We start from the raw sequence: 22978 nt of genomic DNA, 5'->3' as shown, positions 1-22978 counted from the left end.
ACCTTTTATCTTACAAAATACGATTTGAATGATAGGAGATTTCCTTTGTATTTCAAAACATTTTTACAATTGATCATTAAAATATTGGCTTTCTATAAAAATATCGTGTTTAAATTTAGACTGTTTGTAGTGCAATATCAATAAATTTTGCTGCTTGGGCAGTTTTAATTACTACCTTAACCTGGTTTCTGCTACTGTTGTTATTGTAGGTTCCAAGTTGCTCATATTTTGGTTGCATCTCTTTGGACCAATAAAAAAATGACAAGTATGGGGGCCAGCCCGGTGGCACAGCGGTTAAGTTCGCACGTTCTGCTTCTGCGGCCTGGGGTTCGCTGGTTCGGATCCCAGGTGCAGACCTACACACCTCTTCTCAAGCTATGCTATGGCTGGCATTCCACATATAAAGTAGAGGAAGATGGGCATGGATGTTAGCTCAGGGCCAGTCTTCCTTAGCAAAAAGAGGAAGATTGGCGGCAGATGTTAGCTCATGGTGAATCTTCCTCAAAAAAAAAAAAGGTATGAGATAAGGTATGTTTATATGATAGGAAGAAATAGTAACAGGTAGAGTGTCTCTGTGAAAGTGAAAATAAAGAATTGGTATATGTTTGCCATCTCAAATAATTAACAATTTGGTTGTTGCTTTAAAGTAAGATTACAGAGTGAGTGAGTTAGATACATAAAATCCAACAATTCTTAAATTTGTACTAGTACCATTTTTTCCCAAACAGAATGCTTGACAGTCTTTGATCTCAGGGGAGAAAGAAATAGATTCTTTTCCACTAGCGACCTCAGCTATATAATAGTAATTTTTATTTAAGAGAGTCACCAAGATGTGATATACTCTTACTGTCAAAGGTACTCTGCTTTGATAGTGAGAACTGACAACATTGCAGGAATATTCTTCTAACAGACGTTGCACAGCTGCTTGCCGTTCTTTTATGTAGTCGTGTATGACTTCCTTGCAGTTCCACTTCTTGATCTTATTCCCTGTTTCACTGATTTTGAAAAGGCAGCCAAATAGAAATTGGTGATAAATGAGGTTTCTTTGGCTGTTGGCTGTTTTGACCTAACAGAGTCTGTCTTCTCGCCCTCTGCTTTGACTAGGGCCCATGATTTAATGTGAAGCATCACAGGTTTGATGTTAGACAAATAGTATTACAGAAGGACAGCCTTACCCTTTAATGAACACAGTTAAAGTACATTATGGAATTAGAAATATTTATTCAGAATATAAGAATGTTTGTAAAATATTATAAATGTCTCTGTATAAATAAATGGAGTTTTTTTTAAACAATTCTATATCAAATAACACAAAGTAGCTATTTTACAGCAGCTAAAACTAAAGGCATCTGGAAACATTTAAAGCATACAAGTGAAGAATCTAAAAAATTACAAGGTATAGTACAGTGTTAAAGGGCAACTTTAAAATGAGACTTTCAATACAAACAGTAGAACAATACTGACAGATGCAAACTTAGTCACATGTGCTTTAATAACTGACAGTACATTCAAGCAGATTTTTCTAATCAAGTGGTTTAAAAGCACGTTTTCAAATAATAGGAAACTTAAATCTCATGCAAAGTAAATAATTTGACACTATGTCTAAAAACTGATTAGAAATAGAAAAGAAGTGAACATGTTTCATTATCTTTGCATTAGGGTCAAACAAAAGCAGATTATTAGGGGCTCTCATTCACTTGGCGGTCCTGCAGTGAGCACTCTAATACTATGAGTTGTACAAACAGAACATTTTCCACATGGATTTGATTTGCAAAAAGCACACAAGCGAATGGAAGAGCAAGAGCAACTAACTAAGCAGGTCATCAGTGTGAATGTGGAGGGATTTTGTATATAGCTTGCTCTGTTCTGCTCAGCTGACATTTCATATGATCAGTGGATGAGTGATTTGTAGCCGCCTTGACTATGGAAAAATCAAGTACTACTAGTCAAGGATATGGTTATCCAATAGGAGTTGCTGTTCCTGCGACAATGATTTCTTATCTTGGTCATGTACAAAATCTCTCTCAGATGCAATGTGATGGAGAATTTATCCAACATGACTCTCAATCAAAAACATAATTGTTGTATGTGAAACAAACTTCCTCTACAGAGGAATTAGCAAAGCAACAATGCACAAACGGCTGGTATTCAACCTGTACTCTTTCACTTGTTTATATTGTAACAGCCACTGGTGCTCAGTGATGCTGTTGTGGCAGCAGCCAGCATTCCATTAATTGATAATTCTGATTCCAGTTCTAAAAAATTAGTGATTGGCAGCCTAAGGCATCTATTAGTGAATACAAATGTAGTTAGGAAGTAATTTCAAATGTGTGAAACAGGAGGAACTTCAGAATGCCATAGGTTCAGAGCTAATGTCAGCTTGGCCTATACAAACCCAAGGTTTCAGTACCTAGAATAGGATTTGGATAAACTTTAAGAACTGTGTGTGCAGCAAAGACTTAATTTTTGTTTTATCACCAAGTTACGCCTCTCCTCCAAAGTAGTGCCTAGCTTGTGAGCACTAGGGAGTTTGTAAGCCTCAGTGAAAGGTGGTGAGTGTATCATTTCTTGTCAAATAGGCCACTCCACTGGATAAACAGAAAAATAACTGCTGTGTGATTTTTTTTTCAGAAATTTTTATAGCATTCTGCAAAGTTGTCACTTACTGCAGAAAAAACAAATGTTACTTATGTTTCCCCCCTGCCCCCCAAAAACCCTTGGCAACCTAGTCCTGCATCCTAATTAAATTTAATGCAGAAATTTCAATCAGAGAATTCTTTCCCCTTTTGGCCTCTAAACTTTCTAATTATAGCTGTGTTTGTTCCATCTAGAAATAGCTGCAGCTGTAAACTTAGTGAACATGATCTTTTTGCTTTAAATAGTTTCATGGGTGAGAGACACTCCCAGTTATGCATTTGCAACTGGCTTAAAGCTTTATTGGAGCCTTATGACTTTCAGAAGTCATTAATAAAAGTTTGGGTGTTTTCTGTGGTCTTGATGTGTTTCTCATCACTTCACTTAAAACATGGGCATCATACCCCAAACTCTCAAGAGCTGTGTTAAGATAATTGATAGAATTAAAAAATAATTGCAGGATAATTTTTGTGGGCCATAGGAGACACCTTCAGAAGGGAACAGGCAACTATGGAGGTTCTTAGGCAGTCCAGCGCAGGTCAGATAACTGGGGCATTTTTTCACTTAAAATAATGTAATCACTATGCAGCTAGGAACTAGGAGACTTTCAAATAAAGTTTTTCTTAGAGAAGTAAAATCCTTATTAGCCTCATCCTAACAGTTTTTAAGAAAAAGCCTTATATAGGCTCTAATTTGGACTGCCTTTCTGGAGTAGTGGAATGTCAAGGCTCTAATTTAGACTTCTCTGAGGTCCCTATAAAGTATTGCTGCAGGCTCAGAGGAAGACTTAGTAAGAAGTGCATGTATCTCAAAGGAGAATTAAGCAGTTATGTTTAACTGGCACTTAATTTTTTATTAACCTAACATTCCAGTTTCAGGCACCATGGATATTAACTTCAGAAACCTGACATGCCAGCAGTTGAGTGTGAATATGAAACAGTTGATTATGTGCATTGGCAATGATGAACCATCTAGTATCTATCTCTCTAGGGCAAGAGCATGAGAGAGAGGGAGGGCATGATAAATCTCAGCTGTCTGATCACAGAAGGTGCTTAATCAATCATAAATAACTTTGGGTGTAGGTCTCAAAGAGGAACCTTATGGCCTACAAGTCCATGGTAGTTTGGGTAGCTGGTGCACATGGGGTTTTGACAGAACATCAGATCCAGTTGGTAGGCCCACACTTTGATGGCACTGCAGCTACAGACAGAAGTCTCTTGCCTGTGATTTTTGCCTCAATTCAGCTCTGGGAAATATACTCCGAGGGAACTGTGAAATGGATCCTTTCTTGCCATGCCCATGTCTCTAAGAGTCAAAGACTGAACTCTGAACAGAGAACGTGACTGCCCAACAGAGATAACCACTGAGGAAATTGGAAGAAAACAAAAATAGGAAATTCTGAAAGGTTTTTAACCTCATACAAGTTAGACTCAAGATCATTGTTTACCCCGATGGAGATGTTAATATAAACCAGCTCCTATTTAGAAAGATAGATTCAGGTGATAAAAAAAGGAAAGTGATCCAGGCACCTGCAATCATTTATTTAATCAATGCAGTTTTAGGAGACCCCACAATTAGCATAACCAAGTGCCTGCTGGTTCACCTTCAACAAGGATTGTATCTTAGGGAGTATATTTGAAAAATACAAGGAAAGGAAATTGACTACTTAATAGCTTTTTTATTCTACACATATATAAAGGTAACAGTTTCGCTGGGGAAATAGTTTTCACCCAGTCACCACATATTTAAAAGTATTATGTTGAAATAATAAACTCAAAATGAGGCTAGGTAGGATGAGTAATGGAGGAGCGGAGACTTGCCAGGTGTGAGGGAGTTACCTGATCCTAAAAGGGTGGGTTCTCTGTTTTAACTTGGAGCAAGAATGGTAGAGAGAAGTCAGCAGACAAGATTTTATACCTGCATCAGCCATACTTCTCAGTGTTGGTAAAAATGAAAACTGTCTGTTTTGATGCCTGATCAGTCACAGAAGAGAAAGCCATGAATGGTTTCCCACCTTGCACATCCCGGTTTGCTTGGGGAAGGACATTTCCCTAGGCAGCCTGGAAAAATGGAGAAAACAATGATTTTTGTCTACTAAACCTTTTGTTGCACATACTTTTCAGCCAAAACATTTTCCTTGTGACAAAATGAAACTATCCAAAGAATAAAAATTGATTAAAAAAAAATCACAAGAACCAACTTTGATAAAATGATTCATAACAGAAACAGAAGCCAGTGGCTACATTCACAGTGATCAAAGCACCCAAAAGCTGGTCCTTCCAGAATGCTACCAGTTGATTTCTTTTGAAGATGGGGCAGCCGTCACTGCTGGCATGAGAAGAAGGGTGGTTGCTTTTGGGCTAGAACTGCTTTGTTCTCCATGGTGGTGGCTGGAGTGTCCTTCCCCATTGGGCAGAAGGCTGAGGAACTCATATCATGCTCTCTGAAGACAGAACTTTTAGCTCATGGATGTGGTTAATGCAGTGACCTGGACATAAGCAAAACTTTGTGAACTGTGGCATTGGGCCCCATTTCTCATAGGGGACTTTGGGTGGATTTTCAGGTGCTACAGAATAAATGGCAAGTGGTCCTTTAAAATGTGTCAGTGTAGGGCAGCTACAGAAGACTTGAAAGACAAAGCGAAACAGTGATGCTTATGGTAAAGGTTAAAAGGTTACAGTAGAAGAGGAATAACGAATTTAAGGTGAAAGAGCTTCCTGAAAGAATTCAGGTACTTTAGTCCTGCCCAGCCCTGTCAGCATTTTGCTTGAAATTTAACCTGTTTAAGCACCATATGGTAATCATCACCATGTCTGGGGGTAGGGGGGATAAAAGAGGCCTCAACACCCATTCCCTCACCCTGTGCCCTTCCTGACAGCAGGAGCGAAGTCTTGAACTGGCGGTTCAGTAGCAATTTCTTAAATAGGTGGAATCAGCCTGCGAAACATTCAGTATCTACTCAGTGTCCTGCCTCTTGCCCTTAGAGAAACAAAGGCAGGTCCAGAGCTACATATGTACTCTGATTCATGCAGAACAGCAATTACGTAGTGCCCTCGGGTGGGGGAAAAGTACTAATTATGCTCCTCTGCTCTTGAGAAAACTCCTGATAAAATTTTAGTTCCACTACACATATCAACAGGATTCTCTCAGCAATTATTCTTGACTGTTAGTAAGGCTCCACTGGGAAGGGGAGATTCCAGAGTCAAAAGAGAGCTCCCTTCCCAGCCCTGCCTCCACATTGAGAGGTGAAGGAAGTTTTCATTCTCCCATACAGAATTGTTCAGGAGCAGCCCTGGGGTTTCTCTACCTGTAACTTCACTCTATCTGGGACTGTAAGGAACACCTGTGTACCATCCTGTAAGCCACCTCCCAGAACACCTCTGAGTGATGGCCTCTATCTTAGAGTTGATACGTGGGACATGAAAATCAAAGCCTGTTGCAATAAGCAAATCAGCAGTTCTTCTAGATGCTGAAGACATACACACCCCTGTTTTCCTCTGAAAGAGAAGGAAAGAGGAGAAATCGGGGATGTCAAAGATAAGAGAGAAGACTGGACAATCTTACAAAACAAATGTCTGGGATACCACTGGTGCACAACCTCCAGAACAGAACAGGTGGGAGAGCGACAAAGCCAGTGCTGAAAGCAGAAGCAAGGCCTGCTGAGCACGGCACATGAGTGAGTATTTCCACACTGCCCGTGGCCCAGGAGGGGAGGAACAGGGTCCTCTGGATACAGTCTACACTGTGTCACCAGGGCCACTCGCCTCTGGGGCTGAGTTCATGGCACTCCAGTGTCCAAGTGCTCATCTACCTGCCAATCTTCCCTTTTCTCACTCTCCCAACAGGTACTCTGTCCCCTGGAGCCCTTCTCTCCTCGGTGACCTGCTATAGTTTAGCTTCCATAGGCAGAACTTTGGTGCTCAAGTGCCGATTAAAGTGAAGTTTCATTGGTATGCGGCCTTGAGTTCTCCTCCTCCAGCAGAGCTATTCTTTGCTTGAGCATCCTCACTTGGGTCTCGTGTCTCTCCACCATGGCCATCATCTGAGACTCCAGCTTCTTCAGTTTGTTCTGATGCTTCTTCTTTGCTTTCTCATAGGCAGCCACCAGGTTGCTATGTGGGAACAGAGGGAAATGAGAAGGATTCATCCTAAGGAACATCGAGACACACACTGTCCTGTTCCCTGGATAACTAGGTCCACTGAGCACCACTCTGAAGAAACTAGTCACTCAGCCTCTTCAGTAAGAATCTGAAATCAAGTCGTCATTTCAGCACTCAAGGCCAATCATCTCTTGGCTTAACCATGAATAATTCAGCCTGACTGCTAGAGGCTTGTCAGTAACATATCAGGAGGGGTGTAAACCAACAATCCAAACTAGCCCCATCCAAAATAGATAAGCAGAAAAGGTAGCTGAATTCCACAAACTTGTCATTTAAATACAAGCATTGAGTCTGTCTGCTGTTCCATGGCTGCCCGCAACAGGTGGTCAAGTTACAGGAGAGTGTTCCTCACAAACAGCAGTCTAAGTGACCTCACCCAGGAGGAGGGTGGAGATGCCCCCATGACTTCCCTTTATGCTTTGGGCTGGTGGGATTCAGAGCACACAGGCCATAAGCTAATGCTGCCAGCCGAACATGGAACACAAGCCTCTCTGAACTGTCCCCAGTGGGAGCGCAGAGAGAAGACGTCAGTGCGTGAGCCCAGGGCTAGGTAAGTCCCGATACCTTCTCTGGTCCAAAACAGCACCCCAAATACCTTCCATGTACAGTCAGGTTCTCCAAGGGTGGTCTGAGGACCAACCCTCAGGGATTCCCAAAACCCCTTCGAGGGCCATCTGCGAGGTCCTTTATTTTCTAACTACAGATCTGCATGAAGCTGGGTTTTCTTGATATATTTCAAAGCAATATATTGCCTATAGAAGCAATGTGAGAATCTAGCTGTTTCCTATTAAACCAGACATTAAGGAGATTTGCAAAATTGTAAAAATAGTGCCACTCTTCTAATTTTTTTGAAAACTAATTTTTTAAATAAATGCCATTTGTACTACATGTAGTGAATTTATTGTTTCTTATAAACGAATTAAAAACTTTAAAAAACTATCTCAGTTTTAGTTTCTAAAATGAGATTTAACAATAGATAAATAATGTATAAGAACAGAACTCTTTGAGGTCCTCAATTTTTTAAGAGTGTAAAGGGGTTCTGAGCTCAAAATGTTTGGGACTGCTGTCTTAGAGCAGTGCTCCCTAAGGTGTTCCATCAAATATTAAATGTTGCTCAAATAAAAGGTTCTGTAGTCAATTTTGTTTGGAAAATATTGGCTTAAACACAAACATTAAAAAAAAATCGCTTTTTTGTATGACTTCTCAGAACCTTTATTATATGAAGTGTTAAGGGGGGACCACAGTATGCTGCATTTCCCAAACACATCTGGCTCAAAGACTCGTCTTCATCAAGCATTTCTCAGGTTTCTATGGAACACTTTGGGAAATGCTGCCCTAGGGAAGACCAAGCTCTCCACCGGGGCAGGTGAGGACTCACCATTCTCTGGAGTTGGTTCCTAGCAATTAGGGAAATGTCCTCCCTGATGTAGGAGTCCAAGTACCATTGGGAATCCAGGAAGAGAGATCTTACCTGTTCGCTCGCTTTAGATCATTAACAAACTCGGCTGATTGTTGGTGTCGGATTTCACTGCTCTTGGTGAGTCTTTCCAAGGCACTCACCAACTCTTGAACTCTGGCCTTTAACTTCTTTTCTCTGTATCAAGGAGAGACAAAGCATGCCATGAGTAACTTGAGGTGATGGTGGAGGTGGCTACTACCCTGGAAGGGTGGCAGTGAAGAAGGAAGATTTACCCTGTCAGGTCAAAAGGCAGGAGTATGAAAAGGAAGGTGTGAGAGGGCACAAGAGATCCCCCACAGCAGAGCCAGAGCACCCCCCCACTGCATTCTTGAAAGCCCTTTGTGGCTGCTTCCTTTACTGGTAAGGGCCCTTTAGAGATCTAAGTATGGGTCACAAAGGAACAGACAGGAAGTTGTTTCTCATCTTCCAGATGGGGAAACTAAGCTTGTCTAGAAGTTCCTTTCTGCTGTGAGCATACCACATGCTCAGCAATGAGTGCCGCCTTGCCACACTCACCCCATCCTGGTCTCCACACGCTTCTTTTCCAAGTATGCTAAGCATCTCCTGAACCACTCAGGATTCAAGAGCAGAAACCTCGGGTCTGGGTGGCCTACCTTGGACAAGTCCCTACTCAGTGGAAATCAATGTGATCCTACCTTGAAAAAAAATGAAAAGGAGGTGGTGGTGGTAGAGGGAGAGAAATTGATATTCTTCTCATTTTAAAGGTCCTTGTTCCCCTTGAAACTATTCAAGTTATATTCGCACTTTCATTTGACTCCCCTACTCCATGGCTTCAAATTCCATGGGCTCTTCACTATCACAGTAATCCAGGCTAATTGACTTAGGAGTCAGTTATGGGAGGTTTCTAGTGTGCACTCAGCTTACTGCCTCCCTCTAATTCCCAACAGAGCACAAGACCCAGGCAGAAAAACTAATGACTGTCCTCCTCTCTCCCAGGGTACCCCTGTGACAGGCACAGCGTCCCACTCAGCACAGTCAGCCAGGATCTGTTGAATGTCCTGCTCTCAGGAGGCTCCCCTGCTGGCACGCTGGCTCTAGGGTGGCAAGGACCTTATTTGGTTTGGTTCCCCAACATATCGATCCCCAGTGCCAAGCACCATGCCTGCATGACAGCTTCTCAGTGACAATAGTTGTTAAAACAGCTTCAGAACAACTCACCGAAGGAGGTTGATTCCTTGGAGCATACCGAGAAACAAGTTTTATGGAAGAAATTCCTCTAAAAATGACTCATGAAGGTGTGTGGAATGTAAATGAGCACAAGGGTTTGGAAAGCAATTGGCAGTATCTAGCAAAATAAAAAATGAACACATCCCTTGACAAAGTGACTTGATTTTTCTTACAGAAACAGTAGGGGTGAAGGCTCCTAAAGATATATGAGATTACAGTGGGATTCACTTCGGCACTGGTTACAGCAGCTAAGAATGGGAAACAATGGGACTGGTGAAATTAATGAAGGTCAATGGTTCTACTGAAATGCTCTGCAATGGTTTAAACAACGCAGATGGACTTGCACTGGCACAGAAGGGGGTCTGATATACTGTCAAGTGAAAAGGGTGAGTTCTATTGGATGCCACTTTTTGCAAAAACAACTAAAAATCTGAGTGTGAATAGCTGATATACTTTAGACCAGAAGGCTAAACATCACTCAACAATGGTTAACTCTCGAAAGGGGGATGACTGACAGAAGCCTTCATTTTCTACTTTACTCACTTTTGCATTGCTTGAAATTTTTGTAATTGTGTATGCTTTTTGTAAAGTATGTGAGATGAGTCTCAATGGCTATGCTTCCTGTAGGAAGGGCGTGGGAGGAGGGTGACCTGGGGTGGAGCACTCAGGTGTTCAGATGGTTCAGCCCTTCTGGCTTTTCAGATCTTTCACATTTCTGCCTCCAGCTACTCTTAAGTGCAAAGTCATGCTTTCCAAACTTAATGAAGAAAAGAAGTGTAACACACAAATCCAGGCCTGCTTTTGTGAGTGAGGATGGAGGGAGAAAGATTTTTCTAATCGAAGCCTAACAACCAGCCCTGAGGTCCTGATGATTCATCTTTCTTCAGCAAATCCTTCCACCTGCCCTGAGGAAGCAGGAGCCAGGGCTTGCTGCAGAGCCTTCCAGCAAGTGTCTCCCACTTTGCTGAGGAATGTGGCTTTGTCCCGGGCCCTAGAAGCCACCAGGAGATCTCCTTGGATCTGGCTGCATTCCCTACTGGAATCCTAAGCGGCACCATTTCCCACCAGAAGCGGGAATGCTGTCCTGGGAGGGCGGCTCCTTTCCTCACTCCCTTCCCAAACCATCCTCTTGTAACCACTTCAACTGACCCCATTATCAACAGAACGATTAAGAATTGCCTTTCCAAAAATCTGCAAAGTCATGTAGCTAGAGCAGGCCCAAAAGAAGAAATCTTAACCTGCAATGACCTCGGGACCAAAGATCCTCCTTCCCACAGAATCCAAGGACGGGGACACAATTGGAACTTGAAAGTCAGACTTTTATCAGAAGCGAGGGGTCTGTCCTTCAGGAAGATCCGATGTTAAAATTCCTTCCCATCCTCATCAAAAATGTTTAGAACCCTGTCATCCATGTTTAGAACTTTACCATCAATGCTTGAAGCCCACCAATGAAAACCAGTCCCACCAGCGTTTCCACGTGCCAGGCTGTTCTCCCTAACTTCTTAAATTTCACCCCAGATCCTCCATTGGCAAGACAGATCCGAGGGCACACGCCCCACCCCCGTCCTCTCTGCAGATGGATCTTGCAGAATAAAGCTGATCTCTTTTCCCAAAAGCTGATGCTGTAATTAATTGGCTTGTTTATGTGCATCGGGCAAATGAACCCTAATTTTGTGCGGTAACACTCTCAACCTTTCAGGCAGCCCTCTATTAGCTGAGGGAAAGTTAGGAGAGCATGAAAGATTTTTTCCCCCTTCCCTCTGGCTATAAAGAATAGGGAAGGGTTATTTGTACTACATTTTGTTAAAGAATTTCGACTTTCATCCTTCACTCTAATTGGATTAATAGGGCAAAGGAAAAAAAAATTGTGAAGAGAATTTAAAATGTCACCATGAACTCAATAAATTCAGAACAAAAGCTGCCCAGAGCAATACCATGCCCCACCCCAGGTTACATCCACAGCCCTGCCCCATCAGCAGAAGGGGAGAGCATGGAAATGCCAGCCTTACCACAAAACAAGGGCTTCCTGCCCCTGGGGGACCAGTGGGAACTTTCTGCATGTTGCAGGCTCCAGTGGAGGACTGAAGACTGGAGAGGCTCTCAAAGACCCTGACCAACCCGGGGTGGGATGGTGGGGCGGGGACGGTTATAGGGGGTGAGCCACTGCTGGGAGCAGAGAACTGCCCTCAGAAACTCCCCAGGCCTCAGGAAGGGAGACAGGAGTGAAGTGCTTATACAAACTCCAGGACAGAACTAGGATGCTGATTCATTTAAAGATGAAGACAAGGCCAAACCTCAAACCTAAACCGAAAATGTGGGTTACTTTACCTCTTTTCATTTGCGTGAGGCAGACGCCTGTAGTAAGAGTCACGCCTCTAGTGTCGCTGATCTGGACTGAAACAGACGCTAGCCCACTGGGAAGTAACGGCTCTACACGGCTGCCTCCAGTGTGGCCATGGGCCGCCATGTGAGCAACTGGAATGTGGCTGGTCCCTACTGAGATGTGCTCTCAGTGTAAAATACCCACTGGAATTTGAAGACTTAGTATGATAAAAAGAATGTAAAATATCTCAATACTTTAAAAAATATTGATTACATGTTGAAATGATAATATTTTGCATATACTGGGCTAAATGTTATTAATTCACCTGTGTTTTTACAGTTTCACATGTGGCCACTAGGAAATTTTAAATGACACATGTGGCTTGCATTTGTGACCCGGGTTCTAGTCCCAGTGGGCAGTGCTGCTCTGGAGCACGTGTTCACAGTAACAGTACCCGGTGGTGTCCCTGGGTTCCGATTCAGGAGGTTTGGGTCGAGGCCTTGGAACTGTAGTTTTAAGAAGTGCCCCAGGTGATCCTTATCAGGCAAACTTGGAAAACTCCGGCGAGGCAGAAGTGTTCTTCACCTGGGTCTGCAGACACACTTCCTGTGGTCTCAGAACTCCCTGAATCTCTCTGCAGTGTTACACGCAGGGCCATACTTGCCTGAAGTCTATGGTTTTCCTCAGATTCTCGAAGGACAAAAACTGTAAACCTGCTAATTTACGTCACTTGGAACCTCAACTCTTCATATCCTGTTCCTTCCAGTTTCTAATTCAAATTTGCTTGGCCTTCAGCTAAGGAAGAATTTATTTCATCTAGATAAGAAAGTAAGGCTAAAATGAGCACTTTCATAGGCTCCACACAGATGTGAAAGTAAAAATTAAACACTGCATGTTCCATTTGCCCCTCGATAGTAACACGTGCACATGATGATTTCTGGCACGCCCAGAACTGCATAACCCCTTCCTCCTTTGTTTTTTTTTGACTCCCAGTAGCACAGGGACTCAAGAATATATCCCGAGACCATCAAATAAAAAGACATGCGGGATTATACTATTACTGTGAAAACCCAGGTCACTCTGCACACGCGCAGATTCAGTTACAGCCCTCCTACTTGACTAAAAACGAGCGTTATTTCTGGTCACAAAAGGTCCTATGACTCCTACTCCAACCACACAGTCAGGGAGGTGTTTTTTCCCCAAGTGAAACAATTTTAAGCAGTGGCATATCCATGGGATTTGAGAGGCAGCCTCCTGATGGGTCTGCAAGTGACGAGCAGAGCCAGGGTGCTTGGCAGTGAGCTGGGCCAGAGACCGCTACGCTGGCCTCCGCAGGAGTGCGCGTCAGCGTGCCCGGGCAGCCTGGGAGCAGGGCCCGCTGAGCAATCAAGGAGGACGTTGCATGCTCCCTAACATCAAAAGACTAGCCGCAGTACTTTAATCACCAAGTCCGAATGAGGGGCCGGGGAGTCGACAGGGCGAGAGCCCGGTCCTGGGTCTTGATGAGGTAGTGAGTGGCTTTGCAGCCGGCCAGGAAACCTTTCAGAGGAGCTGTAATCAGACCAAACCGCAGGGAGGCTCAGCCAGGCAGCCACAGGCCTGGAATTTCTTAGTAATTGCTCATTATAGGGAATTAGTCATTGAGAGGATTGTCTGCATATGTGGTGCCTCTCTTCCTCACCTTCCATTATTCCTTAACCCCAACTGCGCTTCTGCCTCCACTGAAACTGCCCAGGTCACTGACGATCTCGGTGTTGCCACATGCCCAGGTTGCTCTCTGTCCTGATCTTACTTACCTGTCAGTACCTCCTCCTCTTCCCTGAGCATGTCTTTACTCCTGAGTGCCTGGATTTCATCCTGGTTCACCAGCTGTCCCCTCCGTCTTCTGGGTTGACTCCTTGCTCTCTACTCCACCTCTAAATACTGGGAGTATTTAGGACTTGTGCCTGGACCATATTTTATATCCTACCCTTTCTTCACTTGATTCTCTCCATTCCCGTTTATTTTCCTAAAAACTACTTACATGCTATAAACTTCCAAATCTTTGTCTCCAGGCCTTTCCTTGGATCTCTGGACTTATCTATTTGACATCTCTATTTAACAGGCATTTTCCATCGAACACGTCCAAAGCAGAACTGTGGAGAAGGTCTCCCGAATCCACTCTTCCTCCCTCATAGGCAGCTAGCAACACCATGCGCCCGGTTGCTGACACCAGTCTTGAGTCAGCTGTAACTCCTCCCTTCCCCTCGTCCTCCACATCCATTCCATAGCAAACCCCATCTACCAAACCTTCTTGTCATTTCTGTCGCCAGTGCCCAGGTCCAGGTGGCCATCACTTCTCACCTGGATAACCACAAGAGCCTCTCCTTCACCTCTGCATCCCTCCAATCTGGTTTTCACAGAGCAGCCAGGGTAATTTTTAATATGACAAATCAGATCATACTATTGCCCTTTGGTGCCTTCCACCTGCACTTGGAATAAAGCATGTGGTCTGACTCTGACCCATTAGGCCCTGCTTGACCTGACCTCTGCCTGTCCAGTCTTTGGAGTCACCCTCCCCCTTGCGTGCAGGAATCCTATCAGTTCTTACTGCACGCCAAGCTCCTTCCCACGGCAGAACCCTGTGCAGCCAGTGCTTTCTGCTTGGGATGGACTTCCCCCACTTGGCTCCTTTTCCTCCTTTTCATCTCAGCTTAAATGTCACCTCCTCAGAGAAGCCCACCCTGACCACTCATCTAAACAAATGTCCCAGTGTTATGACATTACAGCACCTTGTCATTTCCTCCATATTATTCACTGCAATCTATATTTAATTTTTTGAAAAAACATCTCCACAGAGACTATATCACATCACCCCATTTCCCCCCATGGTAATCATTACAGTCTGTAACTACGTATCTTTTAGAAAATTCTGCACCCTGGGAACAGTGATCTCTAAGTCCTTTACTAGGATGAAGTTATTTAATTCCCACAACAGCCCTTGGAGGTCAGTACTGTTATTATCCTCATTTTCTAGATGAGGAACTTGGGGCACAGTTAAGAGACTTGCCAGTCCGCCTGCAGAGCTGGGATCCACACCAGGAGTCTGTCTGCAGCCTGCGCTCTTCAGCCTTTCGCTGGAGTATGCAGTGACCCACAGAGGGCCCACCGACAGTGGGGCAGGAGGTGAAGACCTCTGGTGCAGAGCACAGGCCTGCGGAACCAGAGGTGAGGTGTCCCCGGGTCAGGAGGTTCTGCAGGAGCTGTGTTGAAGTGTGGCTGTATTTTGCGAGGAGTAGCAGCAAGATGATGGTAACAGTGTTATCTTTCTTGGCCCAGACTTTCCTATGAACATGTTTCTTGTCTGGGAAACGCCTCTGTAGTGTTCACAGGCACCCCACCGCCTTTGCCTATGCTCTGATGCTCTCCGGCCCTCTGCCTTTATGAGATCCCTGGTAAGGCCTTTTCTCTGAGCTTTTGGAACATGGCAGGAATGACAAAAATTAAAAGAAACCTCAGTTACCCAAGAAACACCCACCTCTACCCCTGGGCGAGCATCAGTCTTTATCTGTGCCCTTAGAGGCCCCGGAGCTGGAGCTTAGCAATTTATTTACATGATAATAAACTCATAGGCACACTTTGTATTCCATTAATGTCCTGCAGACCCATGTGCATGTATGGGCTTCCAAGCACAACTTCCACTGCCCTATTGCTGTTACAAATCAGCCAAATATGAAGAATCAGCAAGTGCAAGCTTAATAAAACAGCACCTTAAAATAACGGTCCTACTAATAAAACGATGTAGATCTGCTGCTTGTTTGCTCAGTGGGGTCTCCCTCTTTAAAAGGACTCCCACTGCTTCCCTCTTCATTTCATCCCACTGTTTATAAGGCTCAAAAACAGTATTAATCCATAGCTGCTAAAATAGGGGTCAATGGGTGCCATCTTTTTTCCTCTCGTGGCCAAATGCTTCCTACAAGTCTGGAAGATTTCTAGTGCTGGGCAGATATTCTTGGCACCTGGATATGGATTTGAACCCTGAGGAGGTTGCTGCAAGGCACTCTAACAACTAAGTGCTCTGTGTGCACTGATGGGTGCTGAGTGGGCAGTACCATCAGGGGCACAGGGAGGAGCAGGAAGGCAGATGGTGGAGGTGACTGAGGCAAGCTGCAGGAAGTGAGTGTGCTACTGGAGGGGGTGAGGAGGAGGGGTTCCAGGTTGAAAGAGACAGGGGGATAAAGTGAAGGCATGTTCTCGGGAAGATGAATTATCCAGATGCAGCTGGACTACAGATTATGCATGGGGGAAACCTTTAAAATATGGGCTAGAAGGTTAAGTTAGGGACCTGCACACAATCTTGAATGCCAAGCCACTGAAAGTGTTTCTGCAGAGCAACCCAATAAGAAGTGTGCTTTAGGGTATTTTTGGCGGCAGGGGACCCATCAGGATGCTACTCCAGGAGTTCTGAGTCGTCGAGGGCTAAACTCGGGAGACGGCAATTCAAATGGCAAGGAATGGATGGGATTTTAAGGGAAAAAAACAACATGATCTGCTGACAAGAGGTAGAGAGAGGAGACTTCCAAGTTGTAATCCTGGATCAGTAGAGGGATATAATTTTTAATACAGGATTTCTGAAGAAGAGGCCAATTTCAAAGGGCAGGAGGGAACAGGTTAGAATTTCTGTTTTGGACATGCTGTGTTTTGAGGCTGTAGCATGAATTCAGGATGGAGATGTCCAGTGGGCAGAGAGAAACAAGGCTGAGATAATTTAGGAACCGTTTAGAAAGAACAGTGATCAGAGTTGAGGACATAAATCTGGGTGAGTAAGCCATGATCCCTGCCCCAAAGGGACTCTCCTGAAGCGGGGGCGGAGGGTGCACGGGGTGGAATCAGGCACACAGGAAACAGAGCAGTGACGTGCTCTATGATGGAAGCCACGCAGGAACAACAGCACCAAACATTTTACAGACAGGGTGGAGGCACACTGATGTGAGGGCTTGGGGCGTGGGGTTAGGTGGTGTGAGGGCAGAAGCTGCAGCAGGAATGAAGTCCCAGAGACACAAAGGAGACCAGGCGTCTGGTGTGGCTCAGGGTGGGCGGGGGCATGTGCTAGAGGCGAGGGTGGAGAAGCTGGCAGGGGTCAGATCACACGCTTGCTAAGGAGTCTGGACACAGACAGCTGGGAGTCACGGGATGGTTGTAAGCAACAGGGTGTGGTGGGCAGAATTCTAAAACGGCCCCCGAGACTTTGGTCCCTTAGTATACACACACCTTCTCCCGGTTACTCAATCAAACACTAATTTAGGTGCTGCTTTGAGGGAATTTTGCAGATGTAATTAAGGCCCCAAACAGCTGACCTGAAGATAAGGAGATTATTCTGGGTAGACCTGACCTAGTTAGGTGAGCCCTTAAAATGGACTGGGCTCTTCCTGGAAAGAGATTTGAAGCAGGAAACAGATTTGATGAGAGGGATGTTCTCGTTGCTGGCTTTGAGGATGGAGGGGGCTGTGCAGAAGGAATTCGAGAGGCCTCGAGGAGCTGAAAGTTACTGCTGGCCAATGGCCAGCAAGAAAACGGGATGTCAGCCCTACAACCACAAGGACTGACGTCTGCCAAAAGGCAGAATGGATTTGCAAGCAGACTCTTCCTGAGAGCCTCCAGATGAGAACATGGCCCTGGAGAACACCCGGACTGCAGCCCTGTAGAGCCCAAGCAGAGAAGCCAGTCACGCTGTGCTCAGATTTCTGACCCATGCAAAGTGTGAGCTAACAAATGGACATGGCTTTAAGCCACTGACCTTGTGGTGATTTGTTACAGAGCAAGAGAACACTCACATGGGGGTAGCCATCAGATTTGCATCAGATCAAGTTACTTCGTGGCCCTGAGAGACTCCTTCCTTTTATTGGGTCATTCTCAGGAGCACTCAGACATGCTCTCCTGTCTCCTTTCTTAGAAAGAGCTCCTTGATGGTTCTGCTCCCTTCACGGCAACACTGCTCCAACCCGCTGTCTTCAATTCTTGCCTCTCCCCTTCTTAACCCACTCCAATGTGAGGTGGGTGGCCTCCTTGCTTTGAAACATTGTCTCTTCTTGGCTTTTGTGTCACCCCTGCTGGTAGATGTGTCAAGGTCTGTCATCTGGAGTTCCTCCCATCGTGAGTATCTTGCACAGCGGTGGAGGCCCATGAGCCAGGGGTGGTTGGGGGGATTCTCACTCCTCTCTGAACTCTGAGACGCGGCTTTGTGTGCCTTCTTGCGTGGGTCAGCTCCACTCCCAATATGGGTACATCCAGGTCTTCCAGGTCTGGCCACTTGTGACCACGTTAATCAGATGGGGCTCAGCTGCCCCGTGTAAGGATGTCTCCTTACAGGGATCTGAATCACAGCCCTCTCCAGCAGTGGCGGCTGCTTGTACTAATCCAAGAGAGAAAAGGAAATTCACGTGCTCCTCCTCTGCTTGATGAGTTGGGCACATCTTGTCCCTAGACAGAGTGGCCACTGCAATTTGTTGACTGCCTTTACTTGGCATTTTACAGAATGATCTGGCACATATGCAGACACAGGTGGCCGATCCCAGTGCCCTGAAGGGCTCCGCAGAGCCCCTGGTGGGTCTGTGACTAAATGACCACAGCCTCCTGCAGGAGCAGGGTGCCAACCTCTGCAGGTGGCTGTGTCTGAGCTGGAGCCAGGTCCTGATCTCCCACTGAGCGGGGTCCTGCCCTGGTGGATGCAGAATCATCTGAGGCGGGCACTAAATGCTGCTTCTCACCTGTCACAAGCCCCTTTCCTGCCTACTACCGGTCCCCCAGCACTGAGGAGCACAGCATCCTTACCTTTTAACCAATACAACTTGGGGTCTATGTGATTGGGGAAGTTTGCCCCCCAGCCGCAGCACTTCATCTGCCCTCAGCCTTTGGTGGACAGATGTGCAGCCATGTACCAGGAGTGCAGAGGTTCCCATTTGCCTAGACCATGCACACTATGGTGGGTACAGCCTTTAGATGAGCCCACGCGAGCAAACCTCTGCCAGCACACGGGGGTCTGGCAGAGAAGGTGGAGACACATGATTTCCCCACTGCCTTGCTGTGTGACCTTGGGAAACCACTCAGCACTGCTGTGCCAGTCTCCCCCTCCCCCATCATATGGAGAACAACACCTGCTCCTCGCTGCCTCCAGGAACATGATGGACATGAAACAGTCTGCTCCTCTCAGCTGTGCTCAGCTCCCGAAGGCAGGCTGCGCAAACACCATATAAGTACCAAGAAGAATCATTTCTGAAAATTCCCTCTCCTGAAGGCATTTTTATAGTTTGCTTCTTTGGTGGAAAGGTAATGGCGTTAAATTTTACGAGGACCAAGAGCAAGACAGGGATCTGAGAAGGAGAAGGGTTTTGTAGCACACAGCCTGTGCAGACAACAGCAAAAACAAGGTCCCCTGATAAGAAAACTCCTCATATGCAAGACAGGAAACCTGGTCATGCAGATGGGGTTTTATGGCAATACTGGAGCCAAGAAACTGCAATCAATATTCGTGGAAGTGGAGGGAATGGAAGCAGACCAGATGGGAGTCACGTAGTAAATGTGTGGTTGCAGGGAGTCCTGGTTTTGTTCCAAACAGAAGAGGGCTGGGAGGAGACACATTGAGAGCAGGTTTGGGTGCATGGGCCTCACTGAGGCTGAAGCCCAGCTAGGTGGCGGGGAGACCAGGCTGGAACAGGGCAGTAGCCTGGAACCAGTGACTGGAATGTCACAGGCACCTCGTTAGGGGTTCTCCTTGAGAAAAGACCACTGCTTAGCCTCTTCCCCCTTCCCTCTCTACACCTGTTCTTTTCAGTCTGCATGTCCAGGCCCACAACCCTGGTGTCTGGAACCATCGTTTTTCAAGGGAGGGATATTTCTGAAAAGGCTGGGAGGATCCCCTCAATTCACTCCAACCTCTAGCCCAGCAGTGATTTAATATCTTCAAAGAAGGTGTTAGTTTCCTCTGGACTTTTGAAAATAAAAACACCCCCAATCCTCAGCCCTCAGGTGTCTGTATTATATACCCTCATGAAACGATTATTCCAGTTTCTAAGCTATATTTACACTGTAATTATGTTATTTTCCTTTTTGCTGTAGCCCTGTGGGTTCTTTCTTGGCTCCATCTATCTGGGTCTTGATTAGAAATCCATGCTAACCAACTTAAGGCTGGTTATTGGAAATCCATCGTGACTGACAGAGCAAATGAAATCTCTTTATGTTTAGTCAGCAGAACCAGCATCCTACTTGTGCCAGTGAAGGCCTCTGAGGTTTGGGGAATTTGCAAAATTTAGGGGCTTAGCTTACAGACACAACATCCAAATGGCTCCCAGTTGGAAGCAGGCAGTGGATTTGCATCCCATGTTTCTGGCACAGTCAACTCATTAGGATTTGTTGAGGGCATTTTCCTGTGCTGCTTTCTCTCTTCTCGCCTCAAGCAAAGCAATTACAATTTAACCACATGGCCAGAGGTGCTGGCAATGTAAAAACAGAGCTATTACAACTTGGAAGGAAAGACAGAAAGTGATAGTGAGTAAATCAGGAGGGTACTGAAGTTCCCCACAAGGCAGCCTTCAATCTACCATCAGCTTGGAGGCCACACTATAAAATAAACAGCCTGGCTAGATGAGGACAGCAGCTTATAGCCTTCCCCTCCTATCCTGAATCCCCAGAAATGATAGGAAATGTGTTTTTAAAAAATCACCGACAATATTAGAAAGCAAGGGGTGCTCTTTGTATACCGGAAACCATGAGAAATCATAAAAAAGGAAGGGAAGATTTTCTCTTGAAAAAGGAAACTACAACTCAAAATGCACCCAGAAGAGAGCTGCTACAAAAGGAAGAGACGAGTCAGAGGTGCTTCCACCAGAGGTGCCGGCCATCAGGACAGGAGGGGACCAGACGCTGGGGTCAGATACACAGCCTAGGGAGCCATTATCAGCCAGGAGGAACAGAAAGCCCAGAGGGTGAGCTTGTGAGCCAACACCAAGAAGAGTCACAAAACTCGACTCTAAAAAGAATTTACATGTGAGGAAACAGAGTTAATGCAGCAGACAGAAGAAAATTTTAGAATAAGTATAAGAAATATCCTCAAAGAGATGCAAGAGGATATCATACTATTAAAAGAGATGCTAGATTTTATCACCAAAATAAAAAACTCAACATACAAGCCAAACACCACAATGGATACAGCTAAGGAATAAATTTAGTGAGCCAGAAACCTGAGCTGAAGACCCTCTCTGGAACTGTGCTGTCCCGTAGATACTGTAGCCACAGTCACGTGAGCCACTGAGCACTTGGAATCTTGGCTGGTTTGAATTTGAGATGTGCTAAAAGTATAAAATACATACCAGATTTTGGGGGGAAAAAAAGATCATAAATTATCTCATTAATATATCCTTTTAAAAATACTGATTACATGTTGAAATATTTTGGATACATTGGGTTATATAAAATTTGTTATTAAAGTGAATTTCAGCTGTTTCTTTTTACTTTTCTAATGTGGCTACTAGGAAATTAAAAATTGCGTATGTGGTTTGCATTACACGTCTACTGGACAGCGTTGCTCTAGAACAGAGTGCGAAAGGATCGGGAGGGTATGAAACGCTGAGAGATGGAAGGCATATCTAATGAATCAGCTCTGCTTCTCCTTGCAGAAGGAAAGAAAGAAACACTGAAACAATGGAGGAAAAATGTCCAGAACAGAATAAATACATGAGGCCTTCTGATTGGACAGGGCCAGAGATGCTGCAGGGAAGCACTCCCACTAAAGTTGGAAACGAGGTAAAGCAGCCTGTGTTGATCGTCACCATTTAACACTGTCCTGAGGTTCTAGCCAACGCAGCAACACAACAAAAAATCAGACATTTTCTATTTGCAGGTGAAATGACTGCCCATACACTCTCCCCTGCCATTCCCCTTTCGAAAGGCCCGGCACCAACAGGACTTCTCCACGCCTGCCCTCCATGGCCTGGGCAAAAGGGGGACGTATCAGCACCTCCTTCTGGCCAGGCAGGCCCGTCATGATCCATGAAGAGGCGACATGAGCAGCCAAGAGAACCTAGAACAAAGCCATCACTGCTGGAATAAATCGCTTGTGGGGGTTTTGGGAAGGGTGCTTACCGACGGATGGCATTGGCGAACTCCGCAGCCAGCTCACTGTCACTGCATGTGGTCCTCAGTTCAGCCAGGGACAGAGCTGGGGAGGCAGCGTCTGCACACTCCTGAGGAGAGCAAACATGTTCCTGTGAGACCTAGAGCCGCCTGAGGGCACCCTGGAGGTTCACATATGCTCTACCCCATGTATCCTTGACCTTCGGTCTTTGCAGGCTGGCCAGGGGGCAGTGAGCACTCACTGGGAGCCAGACACTGGTCTGAGTGCTCCACGGAGATATTCTCTTATTTAATCATCCTAATGACCCTCTGAGGTGGATGCTATCATTATCCTCATTTTACCAAGGAGAAAACCAAGGTACAGAGAAGTGACACTGCCTCAGGTCACCAGGTAGGAAACAGTGGAACCAGGATGCAAACCCAGGTCAGCTGGCTCCAGATCAGTGCCCTTCACCACTGGGTTAAGCCTCCCGTAATTTATATAGAAGACAAGTGGGAAAAACACATGAGGATCCTTGCCCCCCATCCCACTGGGAGAAAACCAGTCTTCTCTAGATTTAGGAGCTTTACTGGGTTCAGTATAATCATCTAGAAAGCCCAAGAAGGAGGAAAAAAGCAGTGCACTCCCACTCATGTGTTAGCATTAGACAGGAACTTGACCTCATTGAAATCAAATCCTCTTATTTTACAGATGAGGAAACATAAGAGCCAGAACTCCTAAATCCTAAACTGAGTTATGACTGTTCATAAAGCAGTTCCCATACCTGTCTGAGCACTCTACGTTCTCTGTGTATGGACAGAGGGCAGCAGCGAGGCTGCACGCTCATCTCATAATTTGCTCAGCAGACATTTGCTGAGGATCTACTACACCCCAGGCTTGAGGATAAAAAGCTGTGATCTGTTGCAGGAGACGGAACATAAACAAAGTCATAACATAATGGGATGAGAGCTACAAAGAAGTCTGAATCCAGAGCAAGGAGTCCAGATGACAGGAGGATCTCTGCAGCCCACTCTGATACAGAAATGCCACCACACCCCGGGGCTCCTCTGCAGCAGCACAGCCAGCATCTGAACACCCCTTCCCTCTGCCGTGTCCTCCGCCTGCAC

The 22978-nt window shown here is 45.4% G+C and overlaps 1 protein-coding gene and 1 long non-coding RNA gene across 9 annotated transcripts in view; one reads left to right on the top strand and one right to left on the bottom strand.

The window, feature by feature from the left end:
- Nucleotides 1–1204: 1204 nt before the first annotated feature.
- Nucleotides 1205–22978, bottom strand: part of MCC (MCC regulator of WNT signaling pathway) — a 407992-nt gene continuing 386218 nt past the window's right edge. For all 8 annotated transcript variants that reach the window (XM_070571261.1, XM_070571264.1, XM_070571262.1 and 5 more), the window contains 3 exons: nucleotides 21881–21981; nucleotides 8266–8388; nucleotides 1205–6746 (listed from right to left, as the gene is read on the bottom strand). In XM_070571261.1, coding sequence (XP_070427362.1) covers nucleotides 6566–6746; nucleotides 8266–8388; nucleotides 21881–21981 — 405 coding nt within the window. In that variant the 3' untranslated portion in view covers nucleotides 1205–6565. The remainder of the gene's footprint in view (nucleotides 6747–8265; nucleotides 8389–21880; nucleotides 21982–22978) is intronic.
- On the top strand, nucleotides 5411–10044 carry LOC139075334 (uncharacterized). Its single transcript, XR_011525634.1, has 4 exons — nucleotides 5411–6310; nucleotides 6732–7344; nucleotides 9211–9509; nucleotides 9617–10044. It is a non-coding gene; the product is annotated as an uncharacterized lncRNA (long non-coding RNA).

The sequence above is a fragment of the Equus przewalskii genome, chromosome 13 (assembly GCF_037783145.1).
Source record: "Equus przewalskii isolate Varuska chromosome 13, EquPr2, whole genome shotgun sequence".
Classification (NCBI taxonomy): domain Eukaryota; kingdom Metazoa; phylum Chordata; class Mammalia; order Perissodactyla; family Equidae; genus Equus; species Equus przewalskii.
Note: the sequence above shows the minus strand (reverse complement) of the source record. Positions and strands in the feature narration are given on the sequence as shown.